The sequence below is a fragment of the Notamacropus eugenii genome, chromosome 1, assembly GCF_028372415.1.
Source record: "Notamacropus eugenii isolate mMacEug1 chromosome 1, mMacEug1.pri_v2, whole genome shotgun sequence".
NCBI lineage: Eukaryota > Metazoa > Chordata > Mammalia > Diprotodontia > Macropodidae > Notamacropus > Notamacropus eugenii.
Window position 1 is genome coordinate 501,126,663 of NC_092872.1, and position 24,106 is coordinate 501,150,768.

A 24,106-nucleotide genomic window follows, 5' to 3' on the forward strand; every position below is an offset into this window, starting at 1 on the left:
AATTACTATTTAGTATTTACATTCACTCTAAGCTAGGAGTCCATCCAGTTCAGAGTGAATTGGGCTTAAGGCTTGATCTCTGAGTAAGAAATCTAGCCAGTGATAATGTTTAATATAAAATTTTGGAATAATCTCTTTGTTCTCTCTGAAGCAAACTCAGAGAATGCCTCTCCTATGTCAACAAAGCCAGCCAAGGCTGACTCTACATTCCTTAAGAGACCTTTAACCTAAGACACTATCTTGAATAATGGGACATTTTCCATATCTTAATATTTGTAGACATATACTACGTTATGGCATGTTAATGGTAAAGAAAATATAGACATCTTAGGTCATAATTTCTACTGAACTTTGTTTACCCTTTCCTATGTCAGTTATCTGTTTAGGGCAGGAAGCCTACCACTCACTAGTGGTGGGATTTCCTTATCACCGAGACATATGTTTATCCAGCCTGGAATCCCAAGGCCCGACCAACATTGCTTTGTTAATTGTCTTGTCTTACTGAATTTATGATTTGTTCAACTAGGAGAGTTCCTTTCTCACGGCAAAATGTATATAAGCCAGAAGATTTCTGCACGGGTAGCCAGAACATTTCTGGCTCCATAATGCATTATGTTACCGTTTTCTTTAATAGGGAATTGATCAATTAATTAATTAAATCATAAAATGTATGCATTTAGCCTGTTGCCTTTTCTTTAACCAAGTTTTCAGGTCAACACACTGAAGTAAATTAATTTGCTTTTTATAATTAGACTCCTCTTTCCTGTTTCTGATATGAAATCTCTTAAATATAGTTATGAAAGAGAGGAGCTTCTATTCTTTAATTCTTTTTATTTGAAGGGAAATGCTTCTTGGGAGGAATTGAATGATATCATTCTTGCTATTCTCACTATAAGTCAAACAAAAAGACAAAAGGAAGTTGCAGCCAAATGGAAGGGTGGCTCATAGGTTATTCTTGGAGAAATAATAAAACAGTTTGCAGAGCTAGTTTTATCATGTGCTCAAAGACAACAAAAAATATCATTTCATGGAATATTTAGTCATATAATGTAGAACTCATGATAAACTTTTGCCAAAAAATTACAATGAAAATAACTGCATCTTAGGGGTCAACATCATTGCATAGTATGAAGCTGTAGAGAAATATGTGAATACAAAAAGGACAAAACAAAATTATTATACATAAAACTGTAAGCTTCAGTCATTAGTAGAGTTATATTTAGAAACTGTATACTAACTTTGACTTTTTCCCTCCCCCATCAGTAACATCTATTGGTCATTATTGTTGTAATGGGATCACTAGGTCAAGAAGCATGAAGTTTTCTGGCTCTTATTTTATAATTCCACATTGCTTTCCAAAAAGGACTGTACAAATTTATAGCTCCAGGAGCATGTATTGTTGAAGTTGTTTTTTACGTTGTTCAATAGGCCTTTTCTATGTAATTACATTATTTTGTCCCCCATGATTTATATTTTCTAAATAACTAGGAATTGTTTATTCAGTGTTTTTTTTTTTGTTTGCTTCTAAAATTAACTGCTTGCCATTTTAGTTTTGACATCTGATGATGAAGTATGTGGGAAAGTAGAGTCTGGCACTCTTAGTGTCTTGTGAATTCTGTCAAACCAAAATTCATCTCTCACTTCCAATATTTCTCGGAAATTTGTTTACATCATTTACTGAAATATAGCAATCATAGACTCTTTCCTCACATTTTTTTCATAGAGCCTGATACTTCTTAAGTTATCCCTCTGACCTGTGTCCTTTAGATGTCACATTTGTTTGCAAACTAATAATTCTTTAAATTGGCTAGCAATAACTATTCAATTACTTATATTGCTGTTTGTTGAAGTTTCTTTAATTCTATTGTTCAGCAAAAAAAAGATGTTTTGCTAGTGAATCTGTTGTCTTGTTTATATTCTATTTCTTCATCATCTTGTCTTCATCATTATTGTAGGGTTAAAATCTCAAAGTGAAGTTGGACAATCATGAAGAGGCAGCTCCGATGAGCAACATGACATCGTCCTGATCACATGTTAAGACACTGGAATATAAACTGTTCATGAGGTTCATGTGGAATATTAAGCGGTATGAAGGAGGAAAGATATGAGTGTGCACCCTTGGAACCACTTCCATGTGCAGAGGGAGTCAAAGGAAAGCACAAATTTCATGTTCAGAGTGAACGAGAGAAAGGGCATTCACATGTTCACTTTAGAGCTGACTCTGTTCCATGACTAAAAAGAACCTTGAACTGTTGGTACAAAGGGAAGAAGTTTTTGAGGATAGGAACAATATGTTGTTCTTTGCCCATTTAGGTAGCCAGAGAGCTTGTGTGACCCTAAGTGTTGGTGCTGTTCCTTTCAGTGTGATCTCAATATTTTGGGAGTTTTGATGAAAAACTCTGACAGATCTACATATCTGAATGCCATAGTTATTATCACCCAGTAATCTTCATTCTAAAATCTCCCGGTAGTCTCCTCCTACCTGAGGCTGGTGGTAAAATTGAGTATATTGCTTGTGTTATGATCTTGAGATGACACCTCATAGTCTTTTAGCTTTTTGAAGAGCTAGAAGAATCATTTTATTGGTAATTGCTGGCCTTGCCAATAAATTGAACTGCTTGGAACTTTGTGCCTCAGTTTACCTGAATTACAGTTATGATACCTATATCCTTTACCTTCTGGAATGTTGCATTCCAGAATCTCTCTGCTGCTGTATAGAAAGGCTGCTAAATCACATGTGATCCTGAATATGTATTTTTAGTATTTGAATTCTTCTGTTCTGCTTGCAATATTTTTTTCCCCTTGACTTGGGAATGTGAGTTTTGGCTACAATGTTCCTAGGAGTTTTCATTTTGAAATTGCTTTCAAGTGTTGATCAGTGAATTCTTTTTATTTCTACTTTGCCCTCTGGTTATAAGAGATCTGGGGAGTTTTCTTTTTTAAGATTTCTTGAAATATGATGTCTAGATTCTTTTTTTGTCATGATTTTCAGGTAGTCCAGTGACTCTTAAATTACCTTTTCTCAATCTGTTTTCCAGGTTAGTTGTTTTTGTTAATAATAATTTAATGATACCATTCATTTTCTCATATTTTTTTCTTGAGCCTTTTGAGTTTGTTTTAATATTTTGTGGTTGTTGTTTCATGAAATCATTATCTTTACTTTGGTCCATTTAATTATCAGTGAGTTTGTTGCTTGAACAAGGTTTTGTACCTCTTGTGCCAGGCTGTAAATTCCCTTTCTAATTCTTTTTTCCATTTCTCTCATTTATTTTCCATTTTTCCCCCTCTAGTTTCACTTATGAAAACATTTTTAAACTTAAAAAAACACCTCTTGTTTCACCTCTTCCAGGAATTCAGGTCAAATTTGTGCCCAAATTATGGTTTTCTTTGAGGCTTTGCTTGTAGATGTTTTAGAGTAATTCTTTTCTGGGTTTTGTCCTGATAATCTGGAGCTTTTTATCATGGGATTCTGTTTTGTTTGATCATTCTTCCAGTCTGCTACTTGACTTTAAACTTTGTTAGGGCGAGACTCTACACACTTCTGCAGGGAAGGTCTGGACTGGTCCTATTGTTGTTTTCTTGGGGTACTGAGTATAATGTTGTTACACTGTTCTCACAGACAGCTCAGGCTAGGGACCAGCCAGGCTTCAGTGCTCCCAAAGTGATCTTATCCAGGGCAAAGTCTAATTACTTCTCCCCCTCACCTGACTGGTCTGAGTTCTGCAACTTCCTGACCTGGGTTTGGGTCTGAGTAATAGAAGATTGCTGCTGGACTCAGACACTGTCAGGCAGCTAGGAAGCTCTGCTGATTTTGAATGTCAGAATCCCAAGTTTCCCTTTGGTTTGGGATTCCTACCCTATTTAATTTTTTGCAGGCTTCAGATTAGGATGGAAATTAGAATTGAAATCCTGCTTTACTTCTAGGATCCAAGCCATGTTACTGTTTGCTTCTAAACTTGCTTCTCTTGGTACACAGTCTAGAACCTGTGTCTATTCCTTATCCTGAAATGCCATGCCTGAGCATAGGTCTCTTCCTCAGTCCACCCTGGATCTATGACCTAGAACTATATAATGAATGAAAAAGTTGGCATGTGTTCATGCATTCTACAGGAGACCCTCTCACCCTGGTTCAGAGCCTTTTCTTGCACTAGAGTACTCTACTATCCAGCTCCTGGCAGACTTTGTCCAAAATGTACACAGACTTGTCTGTCTGTCTCTCCTGACCTGGACTGGAAAAGTTGTTCACTGTGATTTTTTTTTTCCCTTCATTAGGATTTGGTCTGGTGTGTTTTCTACATCTGTTTGGAGTTTGGGTGTATTTCTTCCTGCCACTGCCATCTTAGCTCTACCTCTTGAAAACCAACTTTCTTTTGAGAGCTTCTAGAAGTTCTGCTCTAGATAAAGATATAATTATAAATATGTTATGCATATAAATGCACATGTAGTCATTTCTGTTGCTATTTTGAAGGGATATCTGTTGGGGGTGTAAGCTCAGTTTCATGTGGACAGTCTCGGGCAGGTAAAAGGAGGACTTCTAAACCTTAGAGTTCTCATGAGGCCCCCCAGGGAACAGCTGGGAATTGAGGCGTGAGACCCGGGCTATCTCGTGCATTTCCGCCTCTTCCCCGTGGGAAACTTGCTGGGGAGAGCATCCCACCCTTGAGATTAATCCATGGTCTGAGCACACCTGTTGTTGTCTAGCTAAAGGCTGAGAGCAGGCACAGTATTCAGGTGCAAACTATGGCGAGGGTCAGGAAAGCCTGAAGGCGCTCTTCGAGCTGAGGGGCCCTTAGAGGGCAGAGGGTCCCTCCCCTCTCCCATTCCCACTCTCTTGCTGTACGATCCTTGCCTCCTTGGGAGGAGGATTCCTCTCTCCTGAGGAAGAATTCACCCTGCACATGTAACCAAGACCCTGAATAAAGCCTAACCCTTGTTCAACTCTGGGAAGTCTCTTCTCTCATACATTTATCCGGTTTGGCCGCCGAAGACCAGGAAAGGTAAGACTCGGGTTGCCCATCGGCCTCTAGGCAGAACAGATATCAAAGAGAGATCTCTTCATTTTATTTCTCTTTCTTCACACAAGATCAGTACTTTTGTATTCTCATTCTGTACAATTCTTACCTGTATACTCTTATAAATCCTCCACAGAGGACACACCCAGTTGGATGGTAGCCTTCCACTGAGTCTTTTAACGGAGAAGCACAGGAACTGGACCTAAGATTTAACTGATGTAGAGAACCTTCAGATAAGGAAACTGCCTTTAACAGTGTGGCTCATCATCTTCTCTGAAATTTTGAGTCTTAAGAGAGTCTCCTAGACTACTGAGAGGTTAAGTGACTGCCCAGAGTCACACAGCCAGTATGTGTCAGAGGTGGGTCTTAAAATCAGATATTGCCTCTGAGACCGATTATCTAGTCACTATGTTATGTATCTCTGAGTATTTTAATCTCTTGTGAATGTAAATACAAAACCTAGAATCTAATCTGTTATAAGTTACACTCACTACATGACCACATCATTTTCTTTTTTGATTGTTCATGTCCATAATAAAGTCTTTTATATCCCTTATTACATATTAGTCATTACTGGCAATATTCACCTTGTGATTTCTATTGCTTTTCAAGTCACCTTAGATTTTGATTCTTCTGAAATTATGGCATTCCATGATTTAAAATCAAACAATATCATTGGGATGAATTTCTTTTGGTCTGTACTATTAGCATAGGGAACTTCCAATGGGGAAATTTCTTCTACCACTGCAGATCTGTCATGAACTTATAACTTATTTAGAGAATTGCCTAAGCACACTTAGAGTCTGGATGACTTGGTCAGGGTCACACAATAGATAACAGATGGAGTTTGAACCTGTCTTTCTGACTCAAAGACCAGCTCTCTCCACTTATTCCATACTGCCTCTCTCACCAGGAGCATATTGATGTTGACACTAGAAGCAGACATATCAACTAACGCAAATGTAATTTTTCTTTGAAGTAAAAATTTTCATTCTACCATCTCTTATTTCTTTTTCTTATAGATTAAAAAAAATGCACTATCATTTGACATAGCATAACCTTTCAGGTAGTTGTAAATTCTGGTCCTTCTAGTGTTAAAAAATTGGCCTTTAGCAGTAGGGAGTTGTTTGGTATCTTCAAAAGTGCTGAGTAATTTCCCATTCCAGCCTGATTTCATTCACCTAGATAATTTTAGCCCAGCTCATTATCAATCTTGCAGAACCATCAAAGATATGTGTATTTATAGACTAACTTAACAGACTTCTCATATGACTGAATATCATAATCTTAGCAATATGTATTTATTCTTCATCCACTTGGTTTTTCCTTTGTAGATTATTAGACCAATTGGTAACTGAGTGATTGTGAGTTTCCTTGAAGAGATCTCTCGATCCTTGAACTTACATGGCTCTTGATGTAATCAATATCTATGCAAAAGGTAGAATCTGGAGAACTTAATCATCTGTAGAGAATTCCTCCTCTATTTAGTCTTTCTGCATATCTTCCATTATACTGGTGAACAACTTCAATGGGCATATATCTATCTTCCTGTTTATGCCTTATATAAACTGAGTAGCATTGAACAGTTATCTCTGAATTAAATTTGTTAAGGAATTTTGTATAATTTTAATATATGTGGGAAAAGACAGCATGGTACGATGGATAGAAAACTGGCCACCAAACCAGGAATCTGGGTTTAATTCTTACCTCAGATACATACCGGCTATGTGACCCTAGGCTAGTCACTTAACTTCTCAATATTCTAAGCAATTCTCTGAGCCTATATACTCCAAAGAAGGTGCCAATTTGCATTGGTAAAGGAAGTTTTATCTTCTGAGTTCCTTGTAGCAATAAAATTCATTCAATACACATTTATTAAGTGTCTACTACGTGTCAAGCATTGTGCTAAGTGCTGGGGCTACAAAGAGGTAAATGACAGTTTCTACCCTCAAGGAGCTTACAATCTAATGGGGGAGATAACATGCAAACAAATATATACAAAGAAAGCTGTATACAGAATAGGAAATAATCAAAAGAGAGGACATTAGAAGAGAGAATAGGGAAGGTTTCCCTTAGAATGTGGGATTTTAGATGAGATTTAAAGGAAGTCAGGGAGGTCAGGTCCACTCCTCTCTTGTCCTTAACATGTGGAGAGAGGCAGGTCCTTAAAATTGCATTTTGTTCAATGAATTTAATTTTTAAAAAATGACTAACAGCAGAACCTTATATTATCTAAAATTCTTAGTTAATTCTCTGACTGTGATGATGTGGTCTGCCACCAAGAATTTTCCGTGAAAGTCTGTCTATTGCTTTCTCATATTTTTCATCAAAGACATGCCTGATATGAGCATAAAGCAAAAGAAACGAAAAATTCACAGATAACATTATTCCTAAGCCCTTCTCCTTCCCCCCGAGTGAAGGAGAAATCACCAGTTATTAGTAACCTACATGCCTACTTTGTCATCTTCATAAAATCTTTATGAATAATAATAATAATGGTTAACATTTATATAGTACTTGAAGATTTGCAAAATTCTTTTCATGATATAGGTACTAGTATTATTACCATTTTAAAAATGATGAAACTGAAGTTGAGAGGCTGAATGACTTACCCAGAGTCTCATAGCTAGTTTCTCAGTCAAGACTTGAAATCAAATCTTCTTGACTCCAAGTCCAGCATTCTAGCCATTGTACCACTGAGCTGCATCATGACTATTCTTGAAAACTCACCTCAACTGTCACCTCCTACATGAAGACATTCTTGATGTCTGCTATCCCTTTATAAGACTCTTTCCCTCTTGGACTTCATATAGCACTTTGTTCTCCACTTAACACACTTATCATGTAATCTTGTGTATTATTCTCAGCAATATTTATTTTATTCCCCCCACTGAACTTTGTTTCATGATGGCAACAAATACCGAAAAACTTTATCCCCCTATTAATACTTATGTTTATAGAAGTACAAATCTGGCACTCAAATTTTTATGAAAGTACATATGGATTAAAGAAAAAAAATTTAAGGTAGTTTCTTCAGTTCCTGTGAGTAAAACAGGATGGAGTAGAGCCAAGATGGTCAAGTAGCAGGAAGAAGTACAGCCAAACTCTCCCAACACAATCCTAGAGTTGTTAAAGCCAGTGTGTCAGAAGCAGGTCTCAAACCCACATCTTCCTGACTTTGAGACCAGTTCTCTAGTCACTATGCTATGTACCTCTGAGTTTTAAATATCTTATGAATATAAATATACAACTTGGGACCCAATCTATTATAAGTTTCTCTGACTACATGACCAGACATTTCATTTTTTGGTCGTAGCTGAAAAAGTCTTTTACATCCCTTACAGCATGTTAGTCATTACTGGCAAATGCTGCCCAGTCCCTCTGTGCTTGCTATTGTCCTTTTGGTCCCCTCCAAAAAAGATTTATAAAATGTATCAGACCAAGTCCTGATCAAGAAATCTAAGAAAAAAAAATCACAGTCATATTTCTCACCCAGATCAGCAGAGGGAGACAGGATCTTGCATGTACCATGAAGAGCATTCCAGTGGACAGGAAATAAAAGAAGACTGAGGTTGTGCACCAGGGAAAAAAGAGTGAGGAACAAATTCAGAAGTATCTAGTAGTTTGTGTGACTCTGACCCCAGGACCTGACTAATGTCTCAGTTCCAGCCTCCAGTCTAGTCTGAAACCTGTAGCAGAATAACCAGGACAGGTTTTCTAGGTCAAAGGGGAGGCTGTAGTAGTCACAATGAATCTGTACATCTTTTCAGCTGGATGTTAGTGTTTGAGTCCAGAAGTATTTTTCTGTAACTTCCAACCAGGGGCAAGCTAACAGGCATGTTGTGCAGACCTAAACCCAGGTAAGGAGCTTGCTAAGCCTAGACTTTGCTCTGCATCTGAACACTTTGAAGCACTGAAAGTTTATAGATCCCCAGCCTGAGCTGTCTTTGAGAACCTGGAGTAATACTACACTCAATACTCCAAGAAAGCAGCAGAAGAATCCAATGGGACAAAATGTCAAACCCAGATCCATAAGTATTCAGAGTCTGGTCCTAACATAAAATCCAAAGTCAAGAAGAAGGTTGGAAGAATGAGCAAAAGAAAATCTATCATAAAGAACTGTTAGGATGACAGGGACAATCTTTAATCAACACCAGAAGAAGAGAATGATGAAGTTATCTATATATAGATATACATACATATATATGTATATATCTATAACAAACATCTATACATCTATAACAAAGCCTCAAAGTAAAACATAGCAGGCACAAGATGGATTTCTGGAAGAGAGGAAGCAAGAATTTTTTTTTAGTTTAAAAATGTTTTTATAAATGAAATGAGAGTGTAGAGGGAAAAATTGGAAAAGAAATTAGAGCTTTGAAAGAAAGAATTAGAAAGGGAATTAACAGCCTGGCAACAAGAGGGACAAAACCTTGCCCAAACAAACTCCCTGAACATTAGAAGAGAACAAATAAAAGATGACTCTGTGTGACAACAACAAATATTAAGAGAAACTCAAAAGAATGGAAAAAAAAATACAAGAAAATGAGAAGTATCTCATGGCAAAAACAATTGACCTGAAAAACAGATTGAGGAAAAATAATTTAAGAATCATTGGACTACCTGAAAGTCATGACCAAAAAATAATCTAAACACCACATTTCAAGAAATCATAAACAAAAACTCCCCAGATCTTTTATAAGCAGAGGGCAAAGTAAAAACAGAAATAATACACTGGTCAATTCCTGAAAGAAACTTCAAAATCAAAATTCCTAGACACATATCTTAGCTCAAATCCACAGCTCCCAAATCAAAGAAAAAATACAGCAAGCAACCAGAAAGAATTTAAGTACCAAAGAACCACAGTCAGGATCATACATGATATAGCAATCATCCCTATAAAGGAGTGAAGAGATTCTGGAATGCAATATTCCAGAAGGCAAAAGTTATGTAAGCTTACAACCAAACTAATTTACCCAGTAAAACAGGGTATAATCCTGCAGGGCGAAAAATAGACATTTAATGAACCAGAAGATTTTTAAGTGTTCCTAAAGAAAAGACTAGAGTTAAATACAAACTTTGAAATACAAATACATGAACAAAGAGAAACGTGAGCAAAGAATCAAAAGGAATTAAACAAGGATAAACTGCTTATATTATAACATAATATATAAATAATACATAATAGATGATATATATTTCATTGCCAGTGACTACAAAGTGAGTCTAATTAGATAGGAGTCCTGGGAATGGTTCTGTTGTATTTGATGATCTTAAAAGAATGGAAATTGAAGGGAAAAAAAACACACTATGGCCGAAGATAAAGGAAAGGATATATGGGGATAATTATCTCATATAATTGGGGTGCCTAAACAGAAGTCCATACAACAAGGAGAAATGGATAAGGGAGAAGGCAACAGTGAGACCTGTCATCTGAACTTGTCAAAGGAAGGAAGAATACACACAGAGTTGGGTACACAAATACATTTTACTCAACAGAGAATCAGTGGGAGAAGGTAGAAGGCAAAGGGATGGTTAAAAGAGGAAATGTCGAATAAGGAACAAGGAAGGGGTTAGTCTTAAAACAAACTCTAAGTAAGAAGAGCAGATTTTGAAGACAGGATTAAATAAAAGGAAGGAAGAATGAGAACTTATTGGGCTCTGGGTGAGGGAAAATGAAGACGGACAAGGAAGTAGTAGGTTATACCAAACCTCGAGCACTGGTGCTGAGCTCACTCTTCTTTCATGATGCTCCATCTTTATAAAGAGAAGTCAGGAAACAAAGGGAAGAAAAAGTATAAGAGAAAAGGATAGGAGAAAGTGTGCAATTAACACTAATAACTGTAAATGAGATGAATTCACCCATAAAATGGAAGAGGTTAGCAAAATGGATTAGAAAACAGAATCTAACATTATGTTGTTTACAAGAAATATACTAACAACAGAAGGATGCACACAGAATTAAAATAAGGGACCAGAGCAAAATCTGTTATGCTTCAAGTGAAGTATAAAAGACAGGGGTAGCAATCATGATCTCAAAGTAACAGCAAAAAACTTCCAATAATTAAAAGAAATAAACAAGGATACTACAATTAAATGACAGCTACCACAGATAATAAATATCAGTACTAAACATGTATGTAGCAAAGTGACATAGCATCTAAATATTTAATGGAAAAATTAAGCCAGTTACAGTTACTAGTTATAGACAGTGACACTATAATAGTAAGAAATCTAAATTTCCCTTTTCAGATCTAGATAACTTTAAACAAAAACAAAACAAAAAAGAACTTAAATAAAATTTTAGAAATTTTAGATATAGTATACTTCTGGAGATTATTGAATAGGAATAGAAAGTATACATTTCTCTCATCTGTTCATAGCACCTTCAAAAAACTGACTGTATGAAGACATAAAAATGGTGCAAGCGCAGGACAGAAATATTAGACACATCCTTTACTTACCACAATGCAATAAAAATATATTCAACAAAGGATCACTGAAGAAAAGTTTCAAAATTAATTGTAGACTAACATTTCTTAAAGGATGGGCAGGTCAAAGAACAAATCATAGAAACAATTAAAATTTTCATTTAAGATGAGAACAATGAGACTAAAATGTCAAAAATTTTTGGGATTTAGACAAAGTAGTCGTTAGGGAAAAAAAATCTGTATTTATAAATGCTTTCACCCATAAAGGAGAGAAAGAAGAGATCAAATTGGGCATACAACTACTTCCCAATTCCTGTAACCTCCTCTCCCCTATGATTAGAGGGTGGGAGGATGGAGCACTAAATTCCTCCCAAAGCGTTCCTTTAAAGAGGTCTGTACTCTGGACTTTCCAGCTAACTCTCCACTTAGCATCTGCAGCTTTGCTTGCATTGAACTCCATGCAACATGACCCCCTCTCACTCCATCTCTTCTCCCTTTTCAAGCTTTCTTTTGTGTGTTGTCTTCCCCTGTTAGACTGTAAGCTCTTTGAGGTCAGGTACTGTCTTTCTTTTTCTTATTTGTATCACCAGTGCTTAGTACAGTATTAAGCACATGGTAGATGCTCAATATTTACCAAATTGAATAATTAGAAAACAAACGAATTAAACAATCCCAATTAAAAACTAAAAAGAATGCAGAATTCATGAAAACACTGTCCTGTTGAGATTGTAGTTTCTGTATCATTTATCCAATTCAATATTTAAAAATACTTTTGTATAACAAATCTTAGCAATTCTAAGCTAGAAGTGCAATATCAGGCATTGTTTTAACATCTAGACATGTACGGAATAGCAATTGTGACCAGTAGTTAAGTGCTCCTATTATTTTCTATATTTAAGTTAATATAAAAATTTCTATATTTAAGTTAGGAATTTAAATATAATTCTATATTTAAATTCTATGTTTAATATAAATTAAATATATTTCTATATTTAAATAATAATTTCTATATAAAGTTAAAATTGTTTTCTAGTGACTTGAATATAATGATGAACAGTTTTACAGTGTGAAGTCTTAGTGTTAACTAAGTATACTGAAATATTGTTTGGTATAGACAGAGAAGTAAAAAAAAAGGAGGGGCTAATGAATACCTGAATATGATTTGATGAACAACAGGTTAAGAATTTAATCTATTTCTTTTCAAAATACATAGAAAATAAATAATACAATATGAAATATGATTTTTAGAAGAACCAGTTTATTAATAGGTTACATCAAAAGCATAAACTCCAATTACACACCAAACTGAAATCTGACAGGAAAAAAACTAACAATCAAGATGATTATTGAAAAATGTACTGTACTCACAATTCACAGAGACTAAACATATTTGTTCAATAAACAGGAATGTAATAATGGCTATAAATTTTCAAATGAAAATGAAAACACTTTTTTCTCTTTTTACAATAATGAATGGGTCTATAGACTCGTCTATAAAATATCTGACAAAATCAGAGGTTCACTTAGTCTCCATCCAGATAGACATATTAAGGCTTCCTTTGAATTTCTAGAAAGCCTTTTTCCCACCATGACACCTTTAACAATGGCTTTTGAAATGAGTTCCTAGTATTATTTGTAATATTCTAAAGTTATATCATCAAAAGACACTGATCAACACAAAACTATGATGCATGATGATCTTTGCATACCAGTCTCATTTTTTTCAACAATTCTGAAGACTGTCACCACCATTTCTCAAATGGATTATGATATGTCAAACAATAAGGGGTGGATCTGGGCATCCATTTCCCAAAGTCCCCAACTGCTTCTTCACTGGTCTTCAATCAAGTCTTTCATTGGTTTATAAAAAGGTACCATCAATACACTGCACAATCAAGTCATTTTAGCCTAAGTCTTTTTTAAACATTCAGTATTACAGAAGTTGTGATACAATTGATGAAAAAGTCAGAATTGCTGGCATTACTTTTCCTTCCCACAAAAATACATAAAAATGGACAACACATTAAGTAAACATTTGTTATTAACAGTTAGAAATATTAACACCAAAAATCATGTATAAATTAGGAAATAAATGTATAAACTATTTTCCAAAGTGCTCTTTTAAATATATACACAACATTCAAGAAATTCTTAATGTAAGACATTTCAGATTGGTACAGTAGTGGTAATATGTTTTTTAAATGTCCTTTTCTCTCAAAAGTATTGTTTCAGCACTTAAAGAAATGTACATAAGAGGCATATTTCCATGCTGGCAAGAAGCAAAATAAATTGCATCTTCTTTGCTATCTAAATCTTTAAATATTTTCAATGGGAATTTTCAAATTGGTTATATTAGAATTGTGATGAAGGGAAAGAAATGACAAAACCACGGGTAAGAGATCCCTTAAATTCAACTGCTCATGTAATTTTTAGCAATGAAGAACTATTAACTCAGCAATGGCAGAGCTCAATTAACAGTTAATACAGATAATGCTAAAGCAAACAAAAAGCAACCTATAAAGGGAGATCTTTCTAGAAAATAAAGTTAACTAAAGATAAAAATCGATTGAAACCTGAGGTGATGAGTTCCCAGCAACAAGAGGTATTCAGGTAGGTATTAGATAACTATCTGACAAGGAGGTTGAAAAGAAGATCCCAACTTTGGGTGGAGGTTAGTCTCTGGAATCTATTACTTTTCTGAGATTTAATGAGCCTGAAAAAATGGGTAATGTGGTAGAAAGCCCTTAAAATTAAAATGGAAGGGATAAGAATGGCAACTAAGATGGATGATAAATATAGCTGAAAAAGTCCAAGTTACTGGCTTTTGTCACAAACCCAAAAGGAACTCCCAGTATTGTGAAGCAGCTATGGGCTGTAATGACTGGAAGCATACAATAAGAAAATGAACACCAGATTTGGAGTTCCTTCAAGCTCTAAGTCATATGATACTAAGAGACAAAAAAAATAAAAAAAAATAAATTAGTGCTTTTAAACCTGATCTGCTAACATGCTAGCCCCAAAGGAATGATGAAATAAACTCAGTAAACCAATATCTTAAGATTTGTAGAGTGTTTTAGATCTCAAAGGTGATAATATTTATTTGTTATAAATGGTCCGTACCTACAAATTACCTCAACTTATGCTGAAGTTGAGTTGTATACAACTGTGTATAATCTACACTGCAGAGGTAACACAATGGAGAACTGAAAGTACTACTACTGGAAAATCTAATAAGTGTAATGAAAAGAGTTCAAGAGAGTGGGGAGCTTTTAAGAACTCTACTATTTTGTGCCTCTAAATCTACCACGGATGATATGAGATTTGGGATGGAAAAAAGCAATCCTCTCCTAATTCTTCACATGGTTCCAAGCAGTCGATTACTATTTGTCAATCATTTTCATCAACTGACATTGTATTTGTTGGTTAGTTGAGAGGCAGTGAAGTATAATAGGAAAAACACTGGTCTGGGAGTGAGAAGACCTAGTTTATGCTTCCTGTTCTGCTACTAACTAGATGTGTCATATAAGGCAAATCATTTCTCTTCTTTGGACCCTCAGTTTCTCCATCTGAAAAATAAGGGAGCTAGAGTAGGTATCCCTTCTAGTTCTAAAATTCTGTGATCCCAATCCACTATTATTTTAAGGAAAGAAAGCAAATGTATATGCCTCGATATGTTATATCTATTTTTCTACTCTTTTGAGTTTTCAAAATATAAAATCTGTAACAACAATGATAAAAAAGACTATCTCTCCCAGAATTAACACATATTAAAAAAGATGACATTTCCTTCAGGTTATATTTTGTTCTACTATAAAGATTTGTATTTAGTTGAAGTATTTTCCCCAAGTTCTTTTTATTTTCCTGTTAAATAAAAGCTTTATTATCCAAGTAAAGTTCGATCACATCTGAAACATATATGATAGAAATTTATTCAAGTTTTTCCTTTAGTAAAACTGTTCAAAATGAGTTACTCTGTATTGTTTACGTAGATTTCAGGATCTCTTCACTTAGAAACTAAGCTAACTACAATTCACCATATAAACTTTCACAAATTTCTACTTTTCAATATGTTCATAGTAGAATATGAATTGCCAAAGGGGGAATATTTATTTGCTTTTTTTCTGCCTAATCTGTATTTCATATAAATCAAGTTCCTGTAGGAAAAGGGGGGCCAAATAAACTTAGTCTAGAAATATATCTTAGTTATGACTACAAAATTTGCTTGGAGATCTGAACTACCCTAGAAGAAATCATATACAAAGAATCAACTAACCACTTGACAGGAAAATTTGGCATTAATATTTAAAAGTATCTATAAATATAGATCTGGCACATTAAAAATTCAAATGCCAGAAATGTTTTATTAGATAAACGCAGAACGAAACAATATTAACTTCTAATGGACCATTCCCCAAAGAATTCTTTTCTTTCCATTCATATCATACTCCTCAATTTATACTGTTCACTAAGACACCTCTATGAAGTCAGATTATTTTGAATAAATGATCCCTCTTTACCTTTTAATACAAAAATGTAGATCTTTTCAAATAGACTGAACCAAAATGAGATATAGGTAATTAGTAAGCGCTGGAAACTATTGTTCATAATATCTTCAGTAAATGAAATATTTCTTTTTTGTGTAGCATGGAAATTGACATACCACAAAGAATGCCCCTGCCCCTAAAGTAGTATAAGTAAGAGGCATATATTTCAGAGACATCCATAAACCATGGACAAACCGCATTGCATTCAGTTAAACAGAAGTTCCTAACCTACATTAGGATGGATAGAGAAATTAGACCTAAGGTCTGTTCATATAAATACATGGATTGAAGAATATCCTAGATGTTTCCCATAACTGGGCACAAAAAACTGATGATAAAGTGACCCCTATAGCTATTTAGAAACATCAAGAATGGGAAAAAGAGGAAGGAGAAAAGAAAAAAAAGTTGCATTGTAGCAACATACAATACTATACACAGCACCAAATATATCAGACCATTAAAGCATTGTCTTTTTACCAGTATAGTGCACTGCTTCATCACCGGCATGAAATGAACACTGTTCACATACAGACGCTGCTTTGTGCTAAGGGGTAACCAACATATTACAATTAGTCAAAACCTTCTGTACACCAAGTTCCAAAGATGGACATAACACTGAAATGAATCCAACAAAGAAGCTTGTCCCTTATTGCTGATAATTCCCGTACTGGCCCTAAAAGAGAATGTTAATACGGTTATATTTTTGTGGCTAATTATGTTATATTTTTGTTAATAAGATCATATATTTTGTGGAAAGGGGGTCTATGTTCCATGTCCCTAAGATGGACTCCAAAATCTAGGGCATGAAGAACAATCAAATCAGGCAAGAAATATTCTACATGACTGAAAGATAACCACAATACACACAATGTCCATGAAATTCGCTGTTAAAAAAACCTTATCAGCAATAATCCATCGTATAATGTGGTTTAGAGACATGTTACATATGAACTTGAAATATCACCTGAACACTGGCAATCTAAAATATAATCACTGCAAAACATTTTGCAAACTTGGAAATTGTAACCTCTTGTGAAAAGATGTTGAAATGAGAGAAGCCAAGAGCACACAGAAGGTTCTGGTGGACTGAGGGGGATTAGAATTTGTCAGTGTGTCCTCTGCAGTCTATAAGGGAGACTGTATCCTGGAGAGCTGACTCAATTATCTGGTTAGTAGAAAAGAATAATTACGAGGCTATCACAGCTTGATGAAAATATCTCTTATGATCATTTAACTCCTATCTAGATTGTGTACTCACCAAACCACCAATTATTAATCAGATTTCCCAGGCATTTTGTACCAGAAGGAGGGATGCTCTGATGAGCTGGCCTGAAAAAACAGCCTGTAATTTCCTTTTCTAAATCACTGGGCTGACATTCTGGTTTAGAAATCATTATATTATGAATTTGTTTTTTATGAATCTTTTAGAGACTGAATACCCTGGAAAAAAACTGATGAAACTTGTCCCACTTGCCTGGAATTCTCTTCCTCCTCATCTCTACCTCATGACTTCCCTGGCTTCTTTCAAGTTCCAACTAAAATCTAACGTTATACAATAAGCCTTTCCTAATCTCCCACAATGCTAGTTGTTCCCTCTGTTGATTATCTGCAATTAATCCTGTATATGTATTGCTTGTATATATTGCTTGCATGCTGTCTCCTCCTTATACTATGAGCTCCTTGAGAGCATGGACTGTCTTTTGCATTGCTTTGTATCTTCTTTTTTTAATCTTTATGACTATCTGGCATGCAGCAGGTGCTTAATAATTGCATGTTGACTAACTGATTAAAATTGAATGTTAGAAACTGGACCACAGAGGTAAGAGTGATCCTTGAAGCATAAAACAACTTTCAAGACCTTTTCTTAAACATCTTCTTGCCCTTTAAAGAGTAAAATCATAATTCTTAAGCACTAAATTAATATTCATAGGATGTCAGGTAGACATGGGTAACCTTGAAATCAATTTATTTCTATTGCTTCTCTTAGTAAATTAGTTTGTGGAACTATAATGTAATTTTAATAATAATTCTATAAAAGGTTTAGGAATATAAGCTCAATGGGGATATTTGTTTTAATTGAATGTGCATACTTGCTATGAGGGTTTTGCTTTTATTTCTTTTCATTTGGAAAATTTGTCAATTAAAAATAAAATGTAATTTTTAAAAGAACATAAGCTCGTTGAAGTCTGAAACTTTTATTCTGAAGCTTCATATCCCTAATTTCAAGCACAGATTTTCATACTAAATGGTTGCTTAATAAATGTTGAATTGAACTGAATCATATGTATTAATTCTACCATAATTAAAAGCAAATAAGTCATTTGGACACTTTAGACCAGTTTTTCCACTATAACTGGTCTGCATACTGCCAGTCAATGGTAAATTTTTTTCTGGTTTGCAAAACTTATTACAAGAGGTCCTTAGTTTTAAATTTTAAGGCAAAATTCAGAGTTACAATACACTGATTTTATATTCCAAAATAATGCTTCCATCAGAACTTCTATTGGCGTATTTGAGGAACCAAACCTACAAACCTTTTAACGTCAATGTTTACCCTTGATTAGTGGCAAAAGAGCACCTTTAGTTGATTTATCAGTTGTAGTCACTCCACTCTAGGGCCTTTAAAGAGCTGCCTAAAGCACTGAGAGGATAAAGGACTTATTGTGATTCATACCTCCCATGTGTGCCAGAGTTAGGGTTTGAACCCAGGTCTTCCTGGCTTTATTTCTAGTACCTTTCAAGGTATGGTCATCTGAGGGCAGTAAGAATTGCCAAAAGATATCATTAATATTGAAAATTTCAAAAAGCTTGCCTGTTCATAACCATAAGGCCTCTGTTGTTGGGCAGATGGTCCTGTCTGAGAAGCCCTATAGCTTCCATACTGTTGTCCCTGTCCCTGCTGGTAGCCAGAATACTGTGAAGAAGCTCCTTGTGCAGGACCTGAGAAAGCAAGCACAGAAGGTGAGTTATCATAAAAATTATACACCACTAATTTGTACATTCATAAAATACAAGTTAACTTTATTCTCTCTAGAAAATATCTACACTTCATTTTTTAAACCCATAAACTGAAATTACATATACAATTTTGGAAATTTTCCTCATCCCCATAGTACCAGAAATTATTTCAAACTCTTCTGGGGTGTAAGAGAATGCTTTAAAGTTCAGATGGAATCCATGCCAATATTGAAGCAATATCAAAGGGGCAAATATGAAAATATTTTGAGCCCTTGATTCTATTTTTTGGTTGCTTAGTTTGCACCATCCAAAACACAGGTGAGGCCTCAGTAATCAATCAGTGAATTGATTCTATTACTGTCTGATAGGAAAATGTTTTTAGATATATTAAGCAAAATACTTAGGTTTACAGAGGAAACCTATCATACTGAAATATAGTTATAAAATATATTTTTAAAAAATAAGTTCATTGATCCCATGTTAAAAAACCCTGTTCACAGCAACAACACAAGAAGAAAAGGAGTAGTGACATCCAAAAATTCACAGGAAACAAAATCCAATAAAATAGCCTGCAATAAAACACAAAGCTTTCAGATGTCTGTAAGCAAATGCACAATATATGTATACCAGGTCAATTGGAGTCCCACTGCAAGAACATAAATTTAACCTCATAGTATTATTGAAACTTGGTAAGATGAGATCCACAACTGGAATATGGCTCTGGAATATCATACTTTATCCAGAAGGAATAAGACTGGTAAAAAGTTGGGGGGGTGGGGTAGAGTCCTACTATTTATTAAGATTTTATTCATATAAAGAAATGCATGTTTTGGAGGAAGATGTAGGCAGAGCATCTCTCTGTCTCTCTTTCTTCCTCTTCTCTCTCCTCTTTCTCTCTAAGTTGGGCAGCTAATACTTCCTTGCCTTAATGATAATCAAAGGAAGCTACTTTTCTGAATCTGATTCTCACAAATAAGAAATAACTACTTGCTGAGTCAGAAATGTTATTAACTTTATAGAAAAAGTGACTATCCATCTGAGAATTTATGACAGAGGAGAAGAAAACCAGGTATATTCTGTCATGTACCTAGATTTTAGGAGAATAGATTTGGAAGGTTTCAGAGATAGGATGGGTAGGATCTCCCAGCTTAAGATTTCTATAGGGAAAGTCAGCCCAAGAGAAATTGAGAAGCCCTCAGAAATAAAACCTGGACAATTTGGAATTATTTGGAAAAATTATTAAACTGTCTCCACCCTTTGACTCACAGATCTCAAAGAAGAACATATACTGAAAGGAGGTCAAAGACAAAAATAAATGACTCATACATATACAAATATACATAACAGCACTTTTGGTGGTAGCAAAGAACTGGAAACAACTGATTTCCCATCAGCTGGGGAATAGTTGAACAGATTGCAGTATATGAATGCAATGGAATATTGTTATGTTAACAAGAAATGATAAATATGAGGAATTCACAGAAAAATGGAAGGCCTTATACAAACGGATGTAGAGTGAAGAAAGCAAAACCAGGAGAACACAAAGGCCAAAGTAATGCAAATGAAAGCAATACTCAACAAAACTGAATGAATGAATGCTGTATAACCATAATGACCAATCTTGTCACTGCAAAAAAGGTAAGGAAATGTACTTCCTTCTTTTTGTTGGAGAGGACAGGACCTATGGATGTAGAAATTTAGTTTACACTGTCAGATATAGTTACTATGTATATTGATTTTGCTTAAATGTTTTTTCACTGTCATAAGGGAAGGTTCACTATGGGTATGTATTAGGGAAGGGTATATCCAGAAATGACATCAATGAAAGAAAAAAAATTCTGAAAATACAAAGGGAAAAAATTCCAATTCAGAGAAATAGATGGAGTGGTCTAAATGAACAAAAGTGGATATTTAAGAAATTCATCAATCAACTTAAATTAAAAAAAATATACAGAAGATGGAAACAAGGACAGGAAACAGAGGATAAACACAAACATATGAGATAGTCCTGCAACAATTCAGATTAGTCATGCTGAAGTTAGAATGAACTGAGCCTGCAACAAATCAGGATGACAAAAATTATATATGGTTTTTTAAAAAGCTATACTGTGGAAAAGAATATCACTGAAGAGGGCATAGGACTGCTGTTTGGGTGGATAAGTTCAGTGATAATAGATAATGGAAAAAAGACAGAGTTTTTCTGAGGCAATACTGTGTGTAGATAGGGTGCTGTACCCAGAATAAGGAAGACTTGGGTCCTAATATTATATGAGGCACTTATTAGCTGGGTGATCCTGGATAAGACATTTAATTTCTCTGGGCCTTATTTTTGTCATCTGTCAAATTAGGGTGTTAGACTAAATGGCTTCTAAGGTACCTCCCAGCTCTAACTCTATGATTCTAAGACAAGTATAGCAGGAAAACACCATGATGAGTTCATGTAGATAATAACAGAGCTACCCTTGATAAATTCAAGTTACAAACCACATTCTAGGATGCTGAAAAAAGTGGCAGATGTAATTGTGAAACCACCATTAGTGACCTTTAAGACTAGGGACAATGAGAAACACAACACTAGAATGAATACAGAGAAATATTGTCCCATTTTTTTTTTTTTACAAAAAGGGAAGCAAACAGAGTCTGCAAACTAAAGACTAATGGACTTGATTTCACTTCCTGGCAAAATTTTAGAATTTATTATTAAGGAATAGTTAATAAATATGTGGGAAAGGAAATAGTGATCACAAAGAACCAGCATGACTTCACTACAGACGACATGCCAGAATAATATCATTTTCTTTTTTAATGTTTCCTAGGGTGGAAGATCAGGGGAAAGCTGCAGCTATTGTTTACCTAGATTTTAACAAAGCAGTTGACATTCTTTTGTATTACTCTTGTGAAGAAGATGAAGAGAAGTGTGCTATACAATAATGCAATTAAATGGAACTAGTTACATAGCTGGACCAAAAAAGAGTCTTTAATGGTTCAGCATTAACTTGGAAAGAGGCCTGTAAGGAAAATGATAAATGTTGGAGAAGATGTGGGAAAGTTGGAACACTAATTCACTGTTGGTAGAGCCATGAGTTGATCCAACCATTCTGGAAAGCAATTTGGAACTATGCCCAAAGAGCTATAAAAATGTGCACACTCTTTGACCCAACAATACCACTTCTAGGGTTGTATTCCAAAGAGATCACAAAATGGGAAAAGGACCTGCATGCACAAAAATATTTATAGCAGCTCTCTTTGTGGTGGCCAAGAACTGGAAATCGAGGTGATGTCCATCAATTGGGGAATGGCTGAACAAGTTGTGGTATATGAATGTAATGGAATACAATTGTGCTATAAGAAATGATGAACAAGTGGACTTCAGAAAAACCTGAACTAATGAACTAATGCTGAGTGAAGTGAGCAGAATCAGGAGAACATTATATACAGTAACAGCCATAGTATGTGAGGACTGTTTTTGATAGACTTAGCCCTTCACAGTAATGCAAGGACCCAAAACATTTCCAAAGGACTCATGGTGCAAAATGCCATCCATATTCAGAGAAAGAACTATGGAGTCAGAATGCAGAAATGAAGCAGACTATTTTCTCTTTTGTTATGTTTTGTTTTTCTCACGGTTTCTCCCATTTGTTTTAATTCTCCTATGCAACATAACTAATGTGAAAATGTAGTTTAATAGGAATATTTGTGTAGAGCCCATATAAGAGTGCATGCCATCTTGGGGAGGGAGAGAGAAAGGAAGGGGAGAAAATTTAAATTGAAAAATTAAATTAAAATATGAAAGTGAGTGTTGAAAACTGAAAGAAAATAAATTAATAAATTTGGGAGAGAAAAAGAAAGAGGTCTGTAGCAGAGCACTTTGTCCTTGTGCTTTTTAACACTTTTATCAATGATATGAATAAAGCCCTAGATAGTATGCATAACAAATTTGCAAGTGACAAACAAAAAACCCAAGGGGGTAGCTAACACCTTAGATAACAAAGTCAGGTACCAAAAATATTTTAACAGCCTAGAACATGAGCTGAATCTAATTAGATAAAATGTAACAGAGATAAATATAAAGTTTTACACTTGGATTCAAAAAGTCAATTTCATAAGTGTAAGATAGGGGTATAGGTGTCATCAGAGAGAAATTTGGCTTAAAAATTTTAAGGTTTTGGGGGACTGAAAGATCAATGTGGCTCAAAAGTATAATAATATGGGCAGCCAAAAAAGCTAATTTGATTTTAGACTACACTGAGGAAGACATTGTGCCCAGGAATAAGGAGGTGATAGTTCCCTTATATTCTGCCTTGGTCAGACCCCATCTGGAACATAGTGTTCAATTCTAGATGCCACATTTTTGGAAAGAAATTAATAAGTTGAAGAGCATCAAGTGAAAGGGAACCATCACGGAGAAAGGTCTTGAGATCAAACCATAGAAAGACTGGTTGAAAGAAATGGGGATGCTTAGCCTGAAGAAGAGGAGAGAGGGAACCTCATATCTATCTTCTAGCATTTGAAGGATTATTATGTTGAATATCAATTAGACCAGTTCTGCTTGGCCCCAGAGCTCAGAACTTGGAGCAATAAATGGGAGTTGCAAAGAAGCAAGTACAGTAAAGTCTTCCTAACAATTTGAGCTGTGCGAAAGTGGATCAGCTGCCTTGGGAAGTAGTAGTTTTCTCCTCACTTGAGATCTTCATATAAAGGTTGGATGATCACTTGAGAGATGTGTTATAAAAGGGAACTTTTGTTCAGATTAGGGTTGGACTAGATGGTGTCTGAAGTCTCTTCCAATTAAAAGATTTTGTGATTCTAAGAAACTGATATAGATAAACACTCCAAATAATGTTGTTGAAAAGATGAACTGGCTAAAACAATTTTTTTCTTTCTATTCTTAAGGTCCTATTTTTATGCTTCATCATAGTATAGAAGTGATCTTTGGTTCTTGAATGTAATGGCAACAGAGCACAAACTTTAGCAGACACCAAGTTAGGAAGGCTTCTAGTGAAGACCCAGTGTCACCTAAGGATCATTCAAGCTCAAACTGAAGGCTCATCATAAGAGTTGGCTATCAGATAATAAATCTGTTTAGCCACAGCCAAAGAGGATTGTGATGTGCATGAATATATGGAGTAGCCACCATGAAGGATTAATAAGTCTTGGA

At 35.1% G+C, this 24,106-nt stretch overlaps 1 protein-coding gene across 1 annotated transcript in view; it reads right to left on the minus strand.

Annotated features, from left to right (window-relative positions):
- Positions 1-15,787: 15,787 nt before the first annotated feature.
- SS18L1 (SS18L1 subunit of BAF chromatin remodeling complex) overlaps positions 15,788-24,106 on the minus strand; it is a 46,535-nt gene continuing 38,216 nt past the window's right edge. The window contains exons 10-11 of the mRNA XM_072633378.1: positions 18,803-18,930; positions 15,788-16,663 (exon numbers count right to left, since the gene is read on the minus strand). Of these exons, the coding sequence (XP_072489479.1) occupies positions 16,637-16,663; positions 18,803-18,930 (155 nt within the window). The 3' untranslated portion in view covers positions 15,788-16,636. The remainder of the gene's footprint in view (positions 16,664-18,802; positions 18,931-24,106) is intronic.